Here is a 19,577-nt window from a genome sequence, read left to right as displayed (position 1 = left end):
CTAGACAAACCTCTAGGTAAAATGCTATCCTCAGAAAATTTTATCCGGAGAATGGTAACTTGCCAGGATGATTGGGATGCCATCAACTTTAAAATTGCAGCAATCCAGGATAATTTGCGAAAAGCAGGAGAAGTGAGGAAGGCACGGTTAAGAACTCCGCGGGTAGACGGAAGGGGACCTAGCTAAAGTGAGCTAATTCCGTCCGGTAGGGAGGAGACGGGGCGGTTTTAGTGGGTAAAAATTACTCCTGGTCTGGGCACGACAGAGTCCTATGAAGATTTCCACCTTGTTTAAAAAAAAAACACACAGACAAACAGTAAAGCGATTTTAATAAGGTTGTCTTCAGGTTCTTTTGTTGGTTCCTCAAAATGTCATAGGAAGATGGGAATCCAATCTTTGTAAGATGAATGCGGATGAAGAAATCTCACCCACATTGGGCGCTGAATCCAATTCGTTTACTCAGCTTATTCATTGCATTCCTTCATGAAAATTTATATCTTTCTATTTCACACTCCCAAAATATATATTCCGTGAAATAGCATTTGCAACCAACATTGGACATTGTTTCGCCATAAATCAAAGTCCTTAGTTGTTGGGAATTGGCGTATTCGAGTTCCGCATCTATGGCAAAACTTTCTTCGGTAAGCAATAGCTGGTTCCATTTCCTCATACAATTTCTATTAATTAACCTTTAATTGACTTATACCTCTCCCAACTTAAAGTTTTGATGACAAGCCGAACGATATGTAACCTGTGTTCGCTGTCTGCCTCATATACGCACATATACTCTCCTAGTATTCAGAGGATGGCTGGTATCAGTGCTACAGTTTCAAATTAGGATTTATAAATTAGACTAAGTGATTTATATCATGCGTAGCGAGCCTCAGTCAACTGCAATTAGTATTGGTCGATCCAGCTATAACCAATGTTGTGTAGAGTGCAGTGCCAATGAGTTTACATAGGTACATATCTACATTAACCGCATAGGGTAGCCGTTGGCCATCAGACAACCGTATTTGATTGGATATTGCTGTAGTTCACTTCCTGAAGGGTTAAGATAGGGTGAAACGAAAGAGGTTGTCTTGTATGTTGGGAAGTGAACATTCCTGTAGGGGTAATTGTGTTACGGAGTTGAAAATGAATACAAGTTTCTTGAAGGGTAATAGGTACACTCAATGTTTGCAGGAAGACAAGTGCACACTGCGTCTTGGCTAAGATTCATAAGCCACAGAATTAACGCTGCAACACTTGAAATGCCGCTCCTACACCCATTCATGCCTAATAAATTGTAATCCTCAATAAGTTAAGTGCAAATTAAACTTCAGCAAAGTCATCGCAAATTTTCCGCAACACCTTGCTTTACATTTTACACATCATCCTGGAAAATTAGAGTACACTTGTAGCAAAGCAACGGGTGAGCGCCACCCCCTGCGTGCGGTACCGAATGCATTGCTCCTTTAGCATGTTATCTACATAAGACCAATATCAGACATTTAAGCCACATAAATCATAAGCAATTAACTCGTCAGAAATGATACGACTTAGTGTCATTCAGCGTGACGTGAACCGATCCCAGTTATATACATAAATATGTACGCAAACATCACCTTGCCAGCACACTCGCATGCATATACAATGATGACAACGCCGAGGAGTTCAGCATGCATCATTTACGTTAAATGTCAATTAAAGAGACGCTTAATGCCGCATTTAGCGGATTTACGCAATAACACGGCCCTTGCATGGTATGCAAACATGTTAGCATTGAAATGAATTAAAATAATCCTTAAAGTTTCGAGACCCACTTACACATGCACGGTTATGGAGGAGTGCAAGACTAACCGCTTATCATTTTACAATTTTTAATTACTTTTTGCTGGCTTAGTGAATTTTGCTTTCCGTAAGCCTAATCGGCGCTAGAAAATGCGAAATGAAGGGGGAGGCTCGAAGGCAGGTGGGAAAAATGATTGTAATCTATGGAAATTACAAATGGGGGGTTAATATGTCCACTCGAACAGGGAACTCCTTTTGTTTCAACTAACCTTGTCTCTGCGAAGACCAACTTACTTTCTATAGGAAAAACAAAGGGAAAAACTTCGACCATGTCAATTCGACCTGCAGTCAGCGAGCAACTCTGAAATCATCGATGGGGAGTTCCCACTAGAGCCTAGAGTCACATTTTCCCCATACTCAATTCGGACCTAGTCCTTAACGGATGAGCCAGCACTTCTAATCCTAAGCTCCCACATTTTGATTTAAAAGCTGTAGCCATTGGGATGAATGTATTTTCCTCTGTATAGGTATGTATTTTCCCCTGGTCAGGAAATTGTCTTCCGGCTTTTAGGTAGATCGTCCTTGGATACACCGCCTCAGTGCAACGCGCTTCCGGGCAAACTACAACCCTCAGGCTGTACAAAGGTCAAATCGATCCTTCGGAGCATCTGTGGCTAGGGAAGTTCTGTTTTTTTCTTCAAGATGTGTGAAAGTGCGTGTGACGAACTTTAAAGAGGGTCACTAAGCTGTCAATAAGTGCTTTCTCTGGTCAACATAGCAGGAGAAAGAGCCGATAAGCCAGCAAATTTCCTTACTATTGGGAATCCTGGACTAAATGTTATCAAGGATCCGTTACAAATGCGTTGCCGGTTTTACTACGGGCTCCAAAGGCTAGTTAATGGCATCTTCATTTAAAGCAAAAGCTGCTGGATGGCAACGGTGCTTGTCATTTCTGAACCAAGTCGACTCACATTTCCACTACTAGTCAATCTGGTGGTGAACTAACGTGAACGGCGATGACATTGACGACCTGGCATGGCATGTATTCTTGATTTGGCAAACAGTTCAGATTCAGTTGCATTAGTACCCGAGTGGGTAGGGTAATGTTGCAGCTGTCTCCGCCCTAATAATAATCTTGACAGGATTGCATGTACGTTCTAAGCAGTGATACCATTAAGTTGGCATTGCGGGCTCAGTTGAGATGGACTCTTGATTAGGACCCGATCCTGTTTCAGAACACAAACTTCCATACGGATTTATGGCAAACCATGCCTTACCTCGCATAGACGCTGGAACGGGAAGATAGCGCTTGCAGCTGGAACAGCTACAATGAAAACACCAACAACAACAATAGTGACAACAAACATGATGAGATTACCGATAATAGCCGGAATTTTTAGAACGAGCAACAATACACAATGCTCACCGTGAAGTTACGACCTACTGAAAAAATAGAAAGGCCAACTTTTTTAATGATGAAGGTGACTAGTGGGAGTGGCACCGAAGAGGCTAAAAGTCCTGGTGGCCACATCGCAGCTTGCCATCAAATTCGAGTTCGGAAGAAGGGCTACGAGAAAATATTGCGAACTCCGAGCTATGTGACACCCCTTTGTCGGAAAAAACCTTTACGAACTCTCAACCAGGTGAAAACAGGGAGGATAGGCCTCGTCCGGTCAACGATAGAGCAAGGAAGGCTACTGAAGAAAAAGCCTGCTACCATCATCCAGCGAAACACATTTATGAATGTCAAAAATCGCATAATGAAGATGGAAGAACCGCTGGACCTTACTGCACAGCAGTGAAACTCCTAAAAGATAGCCGCAGAGGAGCTAGTTAAAAAACATAGCGATAACGCAGCTCCCTATACAAAACACAGTGCCCCTAGCTCGCCAGAGAGAGAGAGATAGAGAGAGAGAGCAAACAATCGATAAAAGGAGACGAAAACAGCCTCAATCTGCCGACAAGGACGTAGCAGCAAGAATTCCGCGACGTGGGAATCAAACGGACCAAGCTACTTCGAAAAAAGGAGAAAATTCAACAACTACAATCTAAGCTTAATAGCCGTGGCCACTGTAGAAAAGTCATTAAACCGAATGAAGGGAAATCTTTCTTTTTTCCAGAAATCCGCTATAATGCCAAACAGAAGATTTTGGAGTAGATGAATCTATCCGGCGGACTCTAACTGGCAATGTACTGATACTGATAGAAGACTGATAAGAAGAAAACGTTTTGTGTGACACTACAGAGCATTCTTAGCACAAAAGCAGTGATTCTGACCCTTCAAATAAGGGATATAGACTGTCTTATGAACAAAGAAAGACGGAGGAAGCGATAAAAAGGGATTACCCAGAGGACGAAAACTGGCCATCGTCATTGGCCCTGAAAAGACCACTAGCTAAGTTTTTCATTGCAGAATAGGGTGAAGGGTCTATGGAAATACATATAGCAGGGGCTTGGGAAGCCAGGACAGAAGCACTTTGTGTTACAAATGTGGCGAACCTGAGCACAAGGCGAAGACTTGTGAGTCAGCAAAAGGAAAGTGATCTGCAGAAAAAAGATGTGGGTCATGTTGCCGGTTTCGAGTGGTGAGAGGTATTGAAAGAAGAGTAACAGGAAGCCAAAAGCCAAGCACCATTACCATCTTGCAAGCAAACAAGCATGGGCGCACAACTGCACCCGACATAATGGGGCAGTTGGTGCAAGAAAGAAGAGCGAGACTTTTTGTTTCAGTACCGAAATAGGAAGTCACCATCATGTGATAAATATTGCTAACTTGCGGTTAGAGGTTGCGTGGAAATAACTTTTTTCAGCATTTACCTCACACAGAATGAATCTATGTCTGCTTTTTCGAATAGGCCCGACGCCTTAGAGAACAAGATTAGAAAAGGAGAGTTCTAGTCGGGGATACTTTAACGCTAGAACCCTTAAATGGGGTATGCCTCAACCGGCTCGAGACACATCAGAGATTGTCACAAGAATAAGATTTATTGTCCTAAATACAGGCAGCACTCCGACATTCCGATGCTCTGGTTGCGAGAACTCTGACGTAAGCTTTACGGGCCACCGATAGCAGGTACTGAAAGATTTCACGACCAGTGGTCATCAGTAATTTTTTTTCGAAGTAGCAAAAAGCTCGTGTCAATGTTTTGACGTCCCACAAACATCTTCCTGCTAGAACATCGGGAAAATCGAATTTGGAAAATTTGTCGAAGGTAAATCAACGACAAGACCTAGGATCAGGCAGAAGATGAGTAGATGAGGAAATGAGTACTGAGAAATGCCCTCTCTTCACTGTAAAAAAAAACAAGAGGATGCGGTGTTGTCCATGGAGGTCAAAACAGTACCAGGATCGGATAGTATTCCCAGCGCATGTTTGACAGTACGTTTATCCCTGCCTATGGAAGGTTGCAAGACTTGTGCTGAGAAGCAAGGGTAAAGGTGAGTCCGCGGCGCCGTTAGCCTACCGTCCTCTCAATATGTTGGACACAGGGGAAGTTCATCAAGGTAAGACTAACTGACGCAATATGTGCTGCGGATTTGTCCTCGGCCTTGACATTTCAAATGCCTTGTACGATAGTCTTGTATGACTCGACATGCCTGATGAATCGCAACTGGTCGGATACGCGGATGATGTTTCGGCACTGGTTACTATTGTGTTTAGCCGGTAGTTTGCCTGAGACTGGAGTCTTTCCAAAAAAATTCGTAACGAGTAACATTTCTTCAAAAAATGGGGGCCCTGTATATCCCTTATTCCACTAGTCAGTCATCATGGTTTGACAGTGGAGAAATTCGAATTTTTGTACTTCCGACGTGCTGATTTAGATGTCAACGAAAGTGTTAATCCTCGTTGCTGAACAGTGATTTCAAACGACTTACAGGCTATCTGGTTAATTTATGTGTAAGTAAGTGTGAGTTTAACTTAACCGTGAAAGATCAACAGGGAGGAAAGGACAGCCTCTGGTACTTTGCTTATTTCCCCTAAAATGACGACAAAGTTCCCAGTGGAACATTCATAACAAATATCCAATATGATAAGGCAAGGAGATACTAGCCTTGTGCAATGTTTACGCCAATCTAGACTATTAGAGTATCTAATAGGGATCGAATTGCAGATTTTCATTTTGTGTAATGAATCCAATTTGTTCAATGGGATCAAAAGGAAAGTCATCGATATCACCTTTTTAGTTTGGCAGCTTTTGCCGGATAGTGGCGGGTATCGAACGATATGACGTTTTCAGTCGGCAGGCGCATTGGTTGCATAATGGCGATAAAATCATCTCCAGCTCCATTTCGAAATCTGCGGATCATACATAGATTGGGCAACATACACACGAGCGATTAGCGCCTGAGTTACGCTAACTGGGAGACGCATCAAACTCAATGTCGGAACTGAGAAAACAACCGACGTGGTCGCAGCTGAGAGAAACCGTCTGAGTAATTTGTCGATTGAGTAAGCTAAAAGAGGATAAAACAGGATAGCGGAACTAGGATTTGGCAAAACAACGGAGAACGATAAGAGCACTCTTCAATCGAGCTCTGAATACTGATTCACTTGTGAGCCGAAATCGGCGGAAGTCTCTCAAGAGTTTAAAGTCAGATGCCATGAAGTGACATTCTAGGTGACGTTGAAGTTGAGGTGGATTCATGTCAAAGAACGTTGCAAGCAGCTGGGTAACCTATGTTTATAGAGAGGGAAGTATACAAAACAATGTTAAATAGCAAATAATTTGCTGAAAACGCACTTCCCATGCAACATAGAATATCACAATCTAGAGCAGATAGCCATTCGAATCCCCTCGCGACCTGGTTTGCCGGTGATTTTGCTGCCTAAATTCTCTAGAAAACAGAAGAGGACGGTTGCTGCGAACTTGGGAAAGATCCCAGCCGACGGCAGTGGAAGGTACTGCCAAAGAAGTGAAAGCTCCTTGGAAATGAAGACATGGTCGTTGGTGCATCCTCAGCTGTTCCAATATACAGAGAAATCGGACGCAAGGCAGCGGAACGTTCGGCGAAATTTGGGGACAAGCTTGTGTGTGTCTTTCTGTTCGTCCCTCTGTTCGTCGTGAACACTTTTTTCAGAAACGGTAATACCGATTGACACGAATTTGCGAATGAAAACTCATGCACTTTTACGTTGCAAAGCGGGGTGTAACTGTTTTCACCAAATATAGTCATGTGAGGTATCAAATAAAAGGTCTCGATTAGCACTTGAAAAGCCGAAAAGTGCCTTGTCAAATCCTGAGTTGTACATTTACGAGATCATCAGTGCGATGAAAATTTGACTGACAGTGATAGAGCGTCTCCTGATGAAACATATGATAGAGCCGGTTTTAATCGTTAATTGAAGGAATTAAAATTGGACTAGCATATGGGTAGTCACCGCACTTTTACTTGAGGTTCGGTTGTCAAACACAAAGGGGTAATGATGGGTGCGAAGCCCAATTTTGAAAGCTACCTGGAGTCTGGCTGATAGAATTTACTCAAAGTATTCCCTGATTGTCGAAAAAGGAAACTAAAAGCGACAGAAATGTGTGGGCTAGCAACCTGGAATTTTCGAAGTTTTCTCGCTACTGAAACATCAACTGCCCCTCGGCTAGGAACTAACTTCACGGTTACACTCTTTAGCAATCGAAAATGGTTTTTGATTCCAATAATATTGGCCAGTATTCTCAACCTAAGTGAAGCAATGCTGGGATTTTAGAAGGTACATTTCCTCCTTTTGCGGGGCTGTTCTTTTGTCCTTTAGACAGCCTCGTGGTAGTAGTTCCAAACCCTTTGTTTGATTGTTGCTGATAGCTATCGCAAGGCGTGTCTTCTGTACTCCGATATGGTTTAAGACTGTACACTGTTACGTATTAATGAAGATTTTCGATATAGTGGCAGACTCTTGGGATTTTACGTAAATTCCTGCAGGGTAGACATAATGATTGGTTCGTTTACACTGAGTGCAGGCTCAGCAGTAACACCAGTTAATGCGACTCCTCTGTCGAAACTACGAATTACAGATGTGTTCATCCAGAGAATCATCCTCATTCGTAGACCTCATCTCCTAGCATAGGTCCTTTTTCAGGCGTAGAAGGCTATATAGTTCTTTTTAACTATCACCTCTAGGTTCTAACTCCAATTTAACTTAGGATCCAGGATTACGCCCAGATACATTACATTACAGGAAAGAACCGGAATTTATTCATTTAGCCACAGCAGGTAAAATCCGTGTACGATTGCCTTCGCGGAGAATAGCATCATCTTCATTTTGGTTTGAGGAGGGAAGCATTTCTGACACCAAGTCATACGCAATCACCTTCACCCCGCTCCTGTCCAATATTCGTAGAATTTCATCTATTATTGTCAACCATAGTACTCGAGTGATGCCATTACCCTGACCCGCACCTCTGCTTACAGCTCTGGTCAGGTAGCTACTCAGATCAGACTACATTATCCTAGTTATTAGCATGGATATTATCGAATGCATAAGATACCCCTCAAATCCAATACTGGAAAATGGCAAATGCTTTTTATATCTTGGATAATCCTTCTCGTGGCCGTTCAACCGTGCAAATTATCTCGTGGAGAGCGGTTTCGATGATTTTAATTTTGTGATATGGGTGCTGAAACTTGGAGAAGGGCGTTCTCTGCATAATCATCCTTAAGTGGGAGTCCATGTTGCGGACAAAAGTCTTACATATCGTGTACTCATTGCCGCGCCTGCCCGCTTTCAGTACGTATCCCAAAGAGATACAGCTCTGATAAATCGCGTCAGTAAAACTCTTTCGTGCTGCTTCTGTAGCATATTTTTACACCCCCTTTTTACAACCCCCTAAATTTCAACCTAGGAGCAAACAAAACCTTAAAAAGATGGGCTTCTATATTCCCTCGAGAACGTCTTACTCAGTGTTGAAGATTCGCTATATTGGCAATTTGTGTCTGATGTTGAAGACCTCCCTGGCCAGTTTCCTGAGGATAGATAGATCTTTATTCCAACACGGTGGTAATGTCTTCTTGCTCTATTTAGCAGGGCAAGAGATTTTGAAGGCGGTTTCGAATGACTTTTCTAAAGTCTCGACCCTTGACTCTGGTTCGTTTAACGTGCCAATCTTACTCACTTGCGCACCGGAGAGTTTGATCTTCATAACCAGACCAAACTTTCTTCGGCCTATTCTCTGGGGATTTTGAAAGGGTTTCTCTGCAGCCAAATCTAGACTCTACCTATCTAGATCTCAAGTCAGGCATTTTTCAGTTCTTCACTCTAAGAATGCCATTGTACCAAATAACTTGCGATGCAGCTTCGTAGCAGCAACCATTGGGGATGCGTTCCTTGTAGACTCGGGTCTAGTTGACCTCCTCGAGTACGTGGGGACGACACTTCCAAACGGTTTGACTGATCCGAGATAGCGGAGAAGTTTGTTTTCGTCGTGATGAATGACAAGGCGAACTTTGATTCCGATAATGCCTTGCTCGATTGTATGGATGGTCTTGGTGACTATAACAACAACAAAGGTGATAATTTGCGGACATTGTTCGAGCATAGAGCCTGCCACAAGGTCAGTTCGGTTTCAACTAACCCGCAACAAACATTCAATTAGGCCGTAAACCTTTCAATAGTTTTGTGGAAGACATTAACGATAGGGTGGTGGGGGATGTGAGCTGTTCTCGAATAAAATCAAAGTTCTCTTTGCTATCAATGTGTTCAAGTGGAAAAAACCGCTCGTCTTGACGGACTCATAACAATGAACACATTCAACAAAGTTCCTACTTCTACTCATTCGCAAATTCTGGGGATCTGGTTTCCCAGTGAGTGGAAGTGGACTAAGATTACAAAAAAGGGCATTCATCTGTGATTACTGTTGTAAGGATAATCGTTCTAATAATTCTCCCTCGATACATTAACAGCACTAAATCCGCATTCGAGGTTTTTTTCCGAAAATTTTGAAATGCAACTGTCTTAATACCAACAACAAGTTGAGGTTGTTCCATGCTAATGTTTTCTCTGTGCTGCTGTGTGAAGGCAGGATATTGAAGGTAATCACCGTTGCTACTTGAAAACTCCAAGCCTTCGCTAACACTCGTCCGCGTCGTGACATGGGGTACTCCGCCCCGACAGATTTTCCAACTAAAAACTTCGTCGGCACACGTTTCAGATACCTGTAGACGAGTGCACGAGAAAGCGGAAGTGGGAGTGCATACGTCGCATAGTGAAAAAGGGCGACAAATCCTTATCTTAAACTTCGGTTTTTTAATTAATAATTCAGTACAAGATATTCACTAAGATTTTCAAGCTTATTGGTCCACTCCAGCTTAAATTGAAAATGCTTTGCAGGTAAAACAATTGAATTTAACAACATCGTATATACGTACCTTTGGTGAGGGAACCACTGAAAATGTGTTCATAATCCTGTCTGGATATTCTTCTCGAATTTTCGATATCAGAAGTGTTCCCATTCCTGATCCAGTACCACCGCCCAAGGAATGTGCCAGTTGAAATCCTTGCAGACAATCGCAACCTTCCGACTCCTTGCGAATAACTTCAAGCACGGAATCGACTAGCTCTGCACCCTCTGTGTAGTGTCCTTTGGCCCAGTTGTTACCTACATATAAAGACATCATTGAAGTAATCATTGAGATTGATATTCAATTGCTATTAGGCTCTTGAAGCGAAACATCTGTGCATTCTCACACACGCAAACATTCCCTTGGAAGCAGTGGAAATTCGAGTTTCCTACGAAAGTGGTTGCGCGAGGGTTGAACTATCATTCGAAATTGATTGTTCAAGAATTTTCCAATTTTCACATTTCCATGCAGGGCGAAATTACCGAATTCACGATGCTGGTAATAGTTTGGTTGGAATTCAGTGAGGGAAGTTGATGAAATGATAGCATCAGATAATTTCGCATCCAATTAGGGGGTAGCAGGTGCATATAGTGTTTCTGCAGCAGTTTGGTAGTAATTGGGTTTTCCAGAACAAATATTCATGCGGGAATCTTTCAAATATTTTTGGGCAGGACTTTTCAGCGAATGAATGAATGAAAATTAGACATTCCACATGCGATATCCTTCAAATGTTCACAACTTCAAATGGTTAAAATACTTACCAGCTCCTGATTGTCCATAGACGAAGTTGTCTGGTCGGAACAATTGGCCGTAGGGAGAGGCTCGAACTGCATCCATGGTGCCAGGTTCCAAGTCAATTAGGACCGATCGTGGTACGTATTTACCGCTTGTGGCTTGATTGTAATAAACGTCAATACGTTCAAGCTGCAAATCATTATCGCCATGGTACATGCCATTTGGATCGATGCCATGCTCATCAGAGATTATTTCCCAGAACTGCAAGAAATTAATTTGATAATTGAGTTAGTTCACGATACAGAGGGCAGAGAATAATTGAGGGATATTTCTAGGGGCGGAGAAAAGACTGAAGAGCGAATATTCAAAGCTATTTAATTAATTACAAAATTCAAGCTCACAGGAAGCCTTCTAAAAGGATTTTTTACGGTGTAATGGGAAAGGTAATAAGTATAAGCAAGAAAAAATCCTTTTAGGACATAGTCATGCCGAGAAACGGCTCCATAATGCTGGAAGAATCCCGTATTTACCGGGCAGCATCACTAAGATTTTCTGATTCAATGCGCCTTTTTACTGAGCGCTAGGACAGTTGGAAGTCTATGCTTGAAGATATTCCGCTTTTTATTTTCCCAAATGAAATTTGCCTGAATCGGATATGAATTTTACATGGGGCTCATACTACTTTATAATATGTTATTCACTTTTACGGTTGTTCATTTATTATTTAATTCCTGGCAGAGCTTATGCGCCTCTCCTTAGTTACGGCTGTTTCGAAAATATTTCCATTTTATTTGTTTTCATGTTATTTTGAAATAATCTCATTGTAAAATTTTATTAGAATAACGTTGTTGCGAAGCGTACGGAAGGTGCATTACCGCACATACACAACCTAATCCACCAAAAATTAGCCATCCTTACTTTCGTAACCTCGTCTACATTTGGCTGTTAACCGAGAAACATCATGCTAAAGGACTTTTCTATAGATTCTCCTTTTACCTTTTTGCTTTCCTATTACTTGCTCTAATATTCCAAAGGCATGTTAAGTCCATTTTATGGCGAACTTTATGATTTGAATGGCTTTTCCAGGGATTTAGTTGGCTGACAGAAATTCCACACAAGGCCGTGCGGTGGTTGTATCTGCGACCATGTTCAAATAGTCGGATTACTTTGCATTTAGGTAATGTTTAAGTATCGTGAGTAGTAAGACATTCTTTCAGATAATGTATTTAATATTTAATGGTAGATTCGAATTCGGGGCGAGAGGCCTTTTGTAGTTAAATGGGGAGGATAACATGCTATTGAAGTTTGTAAGCGTTCCTTTATCACAAGTTTAACAATACTTTCGAGATTCTTTCTGCATGGCGAAACATCTCAAAGTACATTATAAGTAAGTAATTTTGCATGAAATAGCTATCTAGATAACCTAAAAGAGCACTTGGAGCTAGAGATGAGATGGTAGTTTCACTGAATTATTTTCTTTGTTGTTACCTAATGGGTTTGTTATTGGATATAAAGTTGTAGCGCTACTGGGGTATCTTTTTCCTGGTCTCGTTTGTTGTGTTGCTAGACTGATGCGGGAATTTACAGAAAGTAGCAGTGGAAATTGAACAGATATGTGAGTTCGACATCCGTTGTTTTTGTGGAAGATTCTGCAATGAGTGTTGGCCAATAGAGAGTTTGGTAGAAATAATAGTAGGTGAAAGTGGCGTCTTTTGCGCGAAAATTGATACTCCCTAAGAGAGATGTTAGTACGAAGTGAATATCGGGTACGTTCAACGCATATACATACATATGAAACCATCGTGTACCTGAATATTATTATATGAAAGATAGACAGAACCTTTCATACCTGAAGCGTCGAACTCCTCCCCGTTTTCAGATTTTTCGTTTTATTCTCAAGACTTGTCTTTTAAAAACTGCGTTTAAACTTAGAAAATTGTTATATTCTGAATGGTCCAAACATCCTCTGAAATTTTCAACGCGTTTAACTCGAAAACACGTTTTCCTCATTTTTCCCTGGAACCACATGATCTATTTGAATAATTTATTTATCGAAATAATTACAACACTCGTGATTACGGCCGGAACTAGAATGTCTGAGATTCGTTGACATTAAGTTCCGTTTTTCCATGTTTTAGTTAAAAGTGTGTGCGATTTTGGAATTTAATTTAATAATAAAAAAAACGCCATTTGGCCTTATTTCATTTCTAAGAAATTGCAATTTTTGAACTATTAATTGCGCTCTGAGTGTGAAAAGTGCCCCGATGGATGGTAGGCAGATATTTTAAGCAACCCCGGAAAAGATGTGAATTAGTAGAACATCCTAAAGTTGGTATGAACTGAATAGTACTTAGGACCCATAACTAATGAAATCGTCATTAGCTGATAGGGCGGTTGTGTGAGGTCCACTTCTCCTCCTGGATGGAAACCACTGTCATCAAACTGGACGTAACGTGTACCAGCTACTGCATTCCTCATGCTGCTTTAAAAAGGAACTCCATACATCCCGATGTTCTGCCAATATCCATTAATTCGATTTGCCTAAAAGCTGCCTGGCGTTCTGGCCTAGGTCAGCATTCCATCTGCATAGTCTGCCACATTTTCTTTTGCTACAATAGATAATGCCTTTATCGACTTTTCGGGCTAGATTATCTTCACCCACACACGAATTAAGTGATTCGTCCACCGTAACCTATTGAGCTGGGTTTTATTCTCAGCGAGACGGTCATGGCATCTCTAAAAAATGTCGCTGCTGTATAGACTAAGGAATGGTTTATCCTCATGTAGGGGCCCAAAAAGTTTTCGGAGGACAAAACCCAGGCTGCCGAGGAAAGCATGAGAACTGGCAAGATCATTGTCTTTTATAGTAAAAGTTTTGACCCTATGGTGAGACGTTTCGAGCGAAACAGTTTTGTAAGCTCAGTTGGCAGCCAACAACCGTGCGCGGATTTCATCGCTGTAGTTGTTATCGGTTGTGATTTTCGAACCTAAATAGGAGAAATTACGGTCTTAAAGTTGTAATCTCCCTTTTGCCTCTCTGGTTTTGGGGATAACGCTTCCATATATTATATATATCGCCTTCATTAAAAAGATATCCCGCCACCTGCTCAATCAGGATAAAGGCAGTTTGTACATCTCTGGTTGTTCTCCCTATGATGTTGATATCGTCAGCATAGAGAGTGGACTTGAAGAGGATGGTGCCTCTTCCATTTACCTCAACATCAAGGATCACTGTTTCCACGGTGAGGTTAAAAAGGATGCATGATAGGGCATTCCTCGTCTTGGACCGTTGTTAATGTTGAATGATCTTGTGAGTGATCCTGTGGCTGCTAATTGACCTCGCCTTATTGGTTAGGGTTAGCCTAGTCAGTCTTAATAATTTGGTATACCGAATTTTATCAGGGCTGTGTACTATTTTTTGCGTGGTTGGTGGTCGTCTTTAGTCGATATTTTGGTTGTTGAGCAGTTCATGAAAATATTTAAGTTATCGCTTGCTCATACGTTCGAAGATCGGATTTCTCTCTTTGCCTCGACAGGATGAGCATCAAGGTGTATGGTATTATTGGTAAAGCTTCGACGCTTGGTGCGATTGCTCTTTCTATTTTTCAAGTATACAAATATGTTGGTTCTTCTAGGTTTCCTTTTTCTGTCTGTAAAGTCTTTTCTCTGCTCGACGAAGTTCCTGATAGGTCGTTGTGCGTGCTCGTGTTCTTTGAGAGTGCAGCATTGCCCAGTATGCAGCATTCTTCATCGTCGAACTAGTCGTTCCAACTTTTTTGTCACATCCATTTCCCCTTTATAGGTCTTACGAAGGGTTCTTGTTGTGAATGGTCATTGTATTCCTACTACGAAATTATTGATGCCGAGTGTCTGAGGATAACGAAGAAGCGGAGTTCTGCTCAAGAGCCAATATTAGAAGGTCATCCATATTCTGAACAAAGTTGTAAAGAATAAGGAAACCCATACTGTCGACAGGTGGGACGAAAAAAACCTCATCAAATACCAAGGGTTGTTGAGGAATATAGTAACAAATGCTTGGAAAATCAACATCGATATTGTTAGGAATGACTTACGGACGAAGGTGGTGGATTGCGATTCCACAAGCAGTAATCTGAACGTCAAAGGGGAACAAGGGCTGCTTTGAATGCCTTTAGGTAATCTGTGGGTATTGCATAAAAGTATGTGAAAACCAGCTCTCCAGGGAATTTTTAAGAGATCTGTTGTTTGCATCTGATGGCTAAAGAATGGCTCAGATAAGAACAAGTTCGCTTAATCTTTGCGTAAAGCTCCGGAATTCCTTGAACGAGAAGTATCCCATGGTGAACAAGGTGTCTACTCCATCTAAATGGAGAATACTTCGAAGCACGGGAAAAGGCAGAGTATAGAGTCGAGTTCGGCGTCAGGGACTCCAACGCCTTTCTCTCCAGTCGACGCTGCCTGTTGGAGGAGATCATGATCGACGATCTGAAGGGAACCGACTTCATCTTACACAAGTAAACCATGCTGAAGGTAGCGCAGCTAATTTTGCACCACTTGAAGTGTGTCTGAGCTAACTTGCTGGTCTTCCTCCGAGAGGAAGTCAATGATCCAATCGCACTAAGCCTTGGATTGGAGGAGGTCGAATGATTGAAGGCTTTCAAAACAAACCTTACAATCTATTCCACAGCACTAAAGACACTGATTGGGGTTAGTCTAGAGTATATTTTGTCTCTAGGAATAACTTACATGCCTTTCTGTGTTCTGACTTGGGTTTCAGTGTTCTAGCCGTGGTAAATTTCAACAAAGACCATATATATCTCCTCCGCTTACTTGGTTCACGATTTATAGTTAGAATTCAGGACTTTGTAGAAGATATTTGAGATTGTCTCTACAGTCTCATTTTTGGCGAAATACAACGAGAACACATTGCCACGGTGAAAGAACGAACGGTCTCTGCAACTGACTAGGGATTTTTTCAACACCTGCTATTGGCACAAATGCTACAAGGTTTAAAAAGGTATACATCTAAGAGGAAGCAGTTCTGGTTAGAGAATCAAAAGTATTGTCAGTTTTGCGATTCTGGTCTACAAACATAGGAGCCCATTTCCTTTAAAAAAGTTAGAAGGCCCCTAGATGGAGTTTTGTGGTACCACCCTGGAGCAACGGACTTCTCCACTAGCGAGGAGGATTGTTAGTTGTTTGGAATTTATGCAGCCCCAGTTATGTGAGAATATCGAATTGCCAATCTTCTTTGTATATAAATCTCTGGAACCAAACGGCATAATGGCAGTTATGCTCCACAAACAACAAGAAGCGCGGTTTCAGATATGTACCGCAATCGTGGAGATTCACGTGCGTTTTTCGGCAAGTTCGGCAAGGTCTTAGAGACGACCTTTGATCAAATCTGAGGACACCTACCTAAAGGGCGAATTCACAGAGATTATCCTTCAACAGCTAATTAAAACGGTCTTTATAAGTACTACTAGAAACATATTTTAGCTACTTTCCTGGATATAGAGGGAGGATTTAGTAAAGTGAATACTAAAGCAAGGGGCTCTAATCAGAGTAACTTAGGAGAGAGTCTTATGAGATGGATAGAATCCACGCCAAGAACCAAGTTAATCCACTCTAATCTAATTCCAGCAGATGGACGCCCTAAGTTTACGCCATCCGTCCGAAGCTTTAGGAGAAAATGATGGATGATAATCTACGGATATTAGAATAAACTAAGATGAAGCTGGTGGGGTATGTCAATGATTTGGTGATATTGGTATCAGGGATGGAGCGCGCGTTCTTAAAGGCGTGCCTGTGGGTTGCAGGAAGCGGACTTAAAATAAATTCAACGAAAACAGGGCTGATTATTTATTGGTCAGGGAGGTGCTTCTGAACTTCCCAAGTCTGGTGGCTGGGTTGTAAAGCTGTACGTGCTTAGTAATATCCAGGACAACGTACTGTGGAATTGATGCGGGAGTATCCTTGTCATTAAGACTTGGAGATAATATTCTTCAGGCTGGTGGGGTAGGCGTTTAAAGACGCACTGAGCAGCTTGGGTGGAACGCTCAAGCCCTCTTTTCCCAGAGTTCCTTGTCGTAGTCAGATAGAGAGATATTGAGCAGATTTTACAAACAAAACCTTATCAGTAGGGAACAATCCTGGCAAACTTTGGACTTCAAATTCCTCCGAAATTGCACCTTGATGCCCTGATGCCCTGCGAGTTGGAGGAAGCTAGTATGTTGGAAGTATAAACACATTTCGGTAATAACCGAGTTTCCAAATTTGTCAGGCCCTAGTCTACAAATTATATAGGGTGTTGGGAAAACACTGACATCTAACGAGGAAAAACACGAAGTGGCTTATGATGGTGTATGGCTGGATTCTTGACCTTTGAAGTTGGATACTAAAGGGTTTGAAGAGGAAATTGATTTAAGCCGAAGCCGAGTACGAGGAAACACAATCCTTGTCTAACTTCTGCCTGACTACACTGTTTGGCTCCAACTCAGAGTACATCCTGCAGAAGCTGCCCCTTCAGTCCTCCATCATTGCGTCTAACACCACCAACTAGCAACGTCGACAACGACCGTTTAAAACTGAAGTATGTACATCAAAAACAATTTTTATTCTTATTTGGGTTAAAGACCTCTTTTTTGCATTTTTCCACTTAAACGTTAATGAGATTCGAGGTTTGATACATTTCGTATTTCACTTCGCCATTTCGCCACCATAAACAGCTTCTTCCAGCGCAAGCACGTTTTCCTGCATTTTAAGCCATGGCTTATTCTCCAGTCGGTTTGCCTTTTATTTTAATTTCTTTTTGCGCAAATAAGTGTAAAAAAGCGTGGGGAAAGCCTTGGGACATATTTTCTCCTCTAGTGGTGTACACAGGATGTACACAGACCTTTCTTCGCTTCCAGTTAAGTTTTCAGCCTGGCGTTCCTATTTGGTGGAATGAGCACTTTTTCTGTAAGTTTTGTAAAAGTTTAAATGACGTTATAGCTTACGGTGTGGTTCCTGTTTTACGGCAGGAGCGGCGTTTAAGGTAAAATAGGTACGGTTACTTTTCAAAAACATATAAATATGCTAGGATGGCTCTAGCCTAGAAGTTGCATGGTGTGAGGCTATTTTCAGCAATTAATTATTCTTAATTGCTCTTTAAAATGAACATTATCTGGCAGCCATTGTTGCGAGGTGTAGCGAAACTATCCTGGAGGCTTTTCATTAGTAATGTAATTAATTTTTGGCATAAATTTCATTTTAGTGGGAAAATATCCAGAAAAACTAGCGAAAAGTTTGGAAGAAAACTATGGAAACTTTCCTCTAGTCTGCAGGATAAGTAAAAATTAAAGATAAAACAACTCATTTAAAACGGTTTGTAGATCTAAGGTAATGTTTGGCATAATTTTGAAATTTTATTGTCCTTAACGCTGATAAATTGGGAACTTCATAGCATAAGTGGAAAATGTGTGGTGCGGCGCCTGCAATATTTCCAAATGAAGTAAATTGCTTGCATTTTAGAGGAAGTAAAAATATTTGCATGTTTACCATTAATTTCATTTTAATTACTCAGAAATATCATTGCATTTTCATGCTATAGTTTATTATATCTTTTATAGCACTCACAGGGTAATGATTAATTCATTGTACAAATTGTATGTACATATGAAGTGGTCCTAGCGTGTGGGTAAAATGAAGATATATAAAAGAGCACTTCCTTAGTAGTCAATTTAATTCGCCTAAAACGGTTAAAAATGAAGAAGGGAAAAACCAGGCTAGCCATTCGATGGTCATAATAACTTCGCCCGATTTAGAGAAAAAAGCCGCAATTACCTCGAAGTCTTCTCCTGAAATAGTTGACAGCGACTGAAAGGTATAGAGATTTCTGGGCTGTCAGCTACTTATTCTTCTCTTCTCTTTTATCCTTCTAGCACCTAGGCCTCTCAGGGTGTAAGTAGGGTAAACCTCACCCGGATTACTTTTCTAGCGATTGTAACAATGAGAGCTGAGCTTGGTCAAGGTTCAGTTTTTGAAGATATCTGCCCTCAAATTCAGTAAGTTAGACAACTTTAAATGAGCAGCAAATTTACCAGAAACAAACAACTTTAATCAACCATAATTTTGTTGAAAATAGTTGTATTTCTACCAAACTTGTTAGTATGACGCTTCACATTATTGCCTATATTACTGCTTGTTTATTATCGCAGATAAAATGATTAGGGGCTTCTAATGGGTTTCAGGAAAAAATGGCAATATACTATTATTAACTTTATTTGAGCAGATATTAGAATAGCTAGATTTCCAAGCTTAGATGCTATATAGATGCTTCTTCATGATTTTGAGACCTTTGGCCGGATAATTTCTAAAAATGACCCCTTAATTTAAGTGTTCCTTTTCTGATCCCCTCACTTATCCCTTCCTTTGCACCTGGTCTCAAGCCTAAGGCTGATTTGGGTAAAAATTCTCGAGGCGTTTCATTTGAAGACACACGTGAAAAACTGTTGCATCCCCTTTGCCTATATACGGATCCCTCCTTAAGCTCAACATAGAAGGATATCATTCACTGTAAGGGTTTTGAACCTACTACTGATTTGACGAAGGTTATGCTTTACCCTTCCTCGGAGGCTATATGTGTGGCTTAAAAAACGTACATTCACAAGTCTGAACTTTTAAGTTCGGTAAATGCCTATTAGATAAATTGTGATTCGAACTTTTCCACCAAATTTCGTACTAATAGGTATGACGGTTTCTGAGAAAAGATAATTTCTGTG

General features: G+C 41.2%; 1 protein-coding gene across 1 annotated transcript in view; it reads right to left on the bottom strand.

Annotated features, from left to right (window-relative positions):
• Nucleotides 1-19,577, bottom strand: part of LOC119653260 (tubulin beta chain-like) — a 96,738-nt gene that overhangs the window by 24,384 nt on the left and 52,777 nt on the right. Inside the window, exons 2-3 of the mRNA XM_038057868.1 lie at nt 10,863-11,097; nt 10,129-10,358 (exon numbers count right to left, since the gene is read on the bottom strand). Coding sequence (XP_037913796.1) covers nt 10,129-10,358; nt 10,863-11,097 — 465 coding nt within the window. The remainder of the gene's footprint in view (nt 1-10,128; nt 10,359-10,862; nt 11,098-19,577) is intronic.

This window comes from Hermetia illucens, chromosome 3, assembly GCF_905115235.1.
Source record: "Hermetia illucens chromosome 3, iHerIll2.2.curated.20191125, whole genome shotgun sequence".
In the NCBI taxonomy this organism is placed as follows: domain Eukaryota; kingdom Metazoa; phylum Arthropoda; class Insecta; order Diptera; family Stratiomyidae; genus Hermetia; species Hermetia illucens.
Note: the sequence above shows the minus strand (reverse complement) of the source record. Positions and strands in the feature narration are given on the sequence as shown.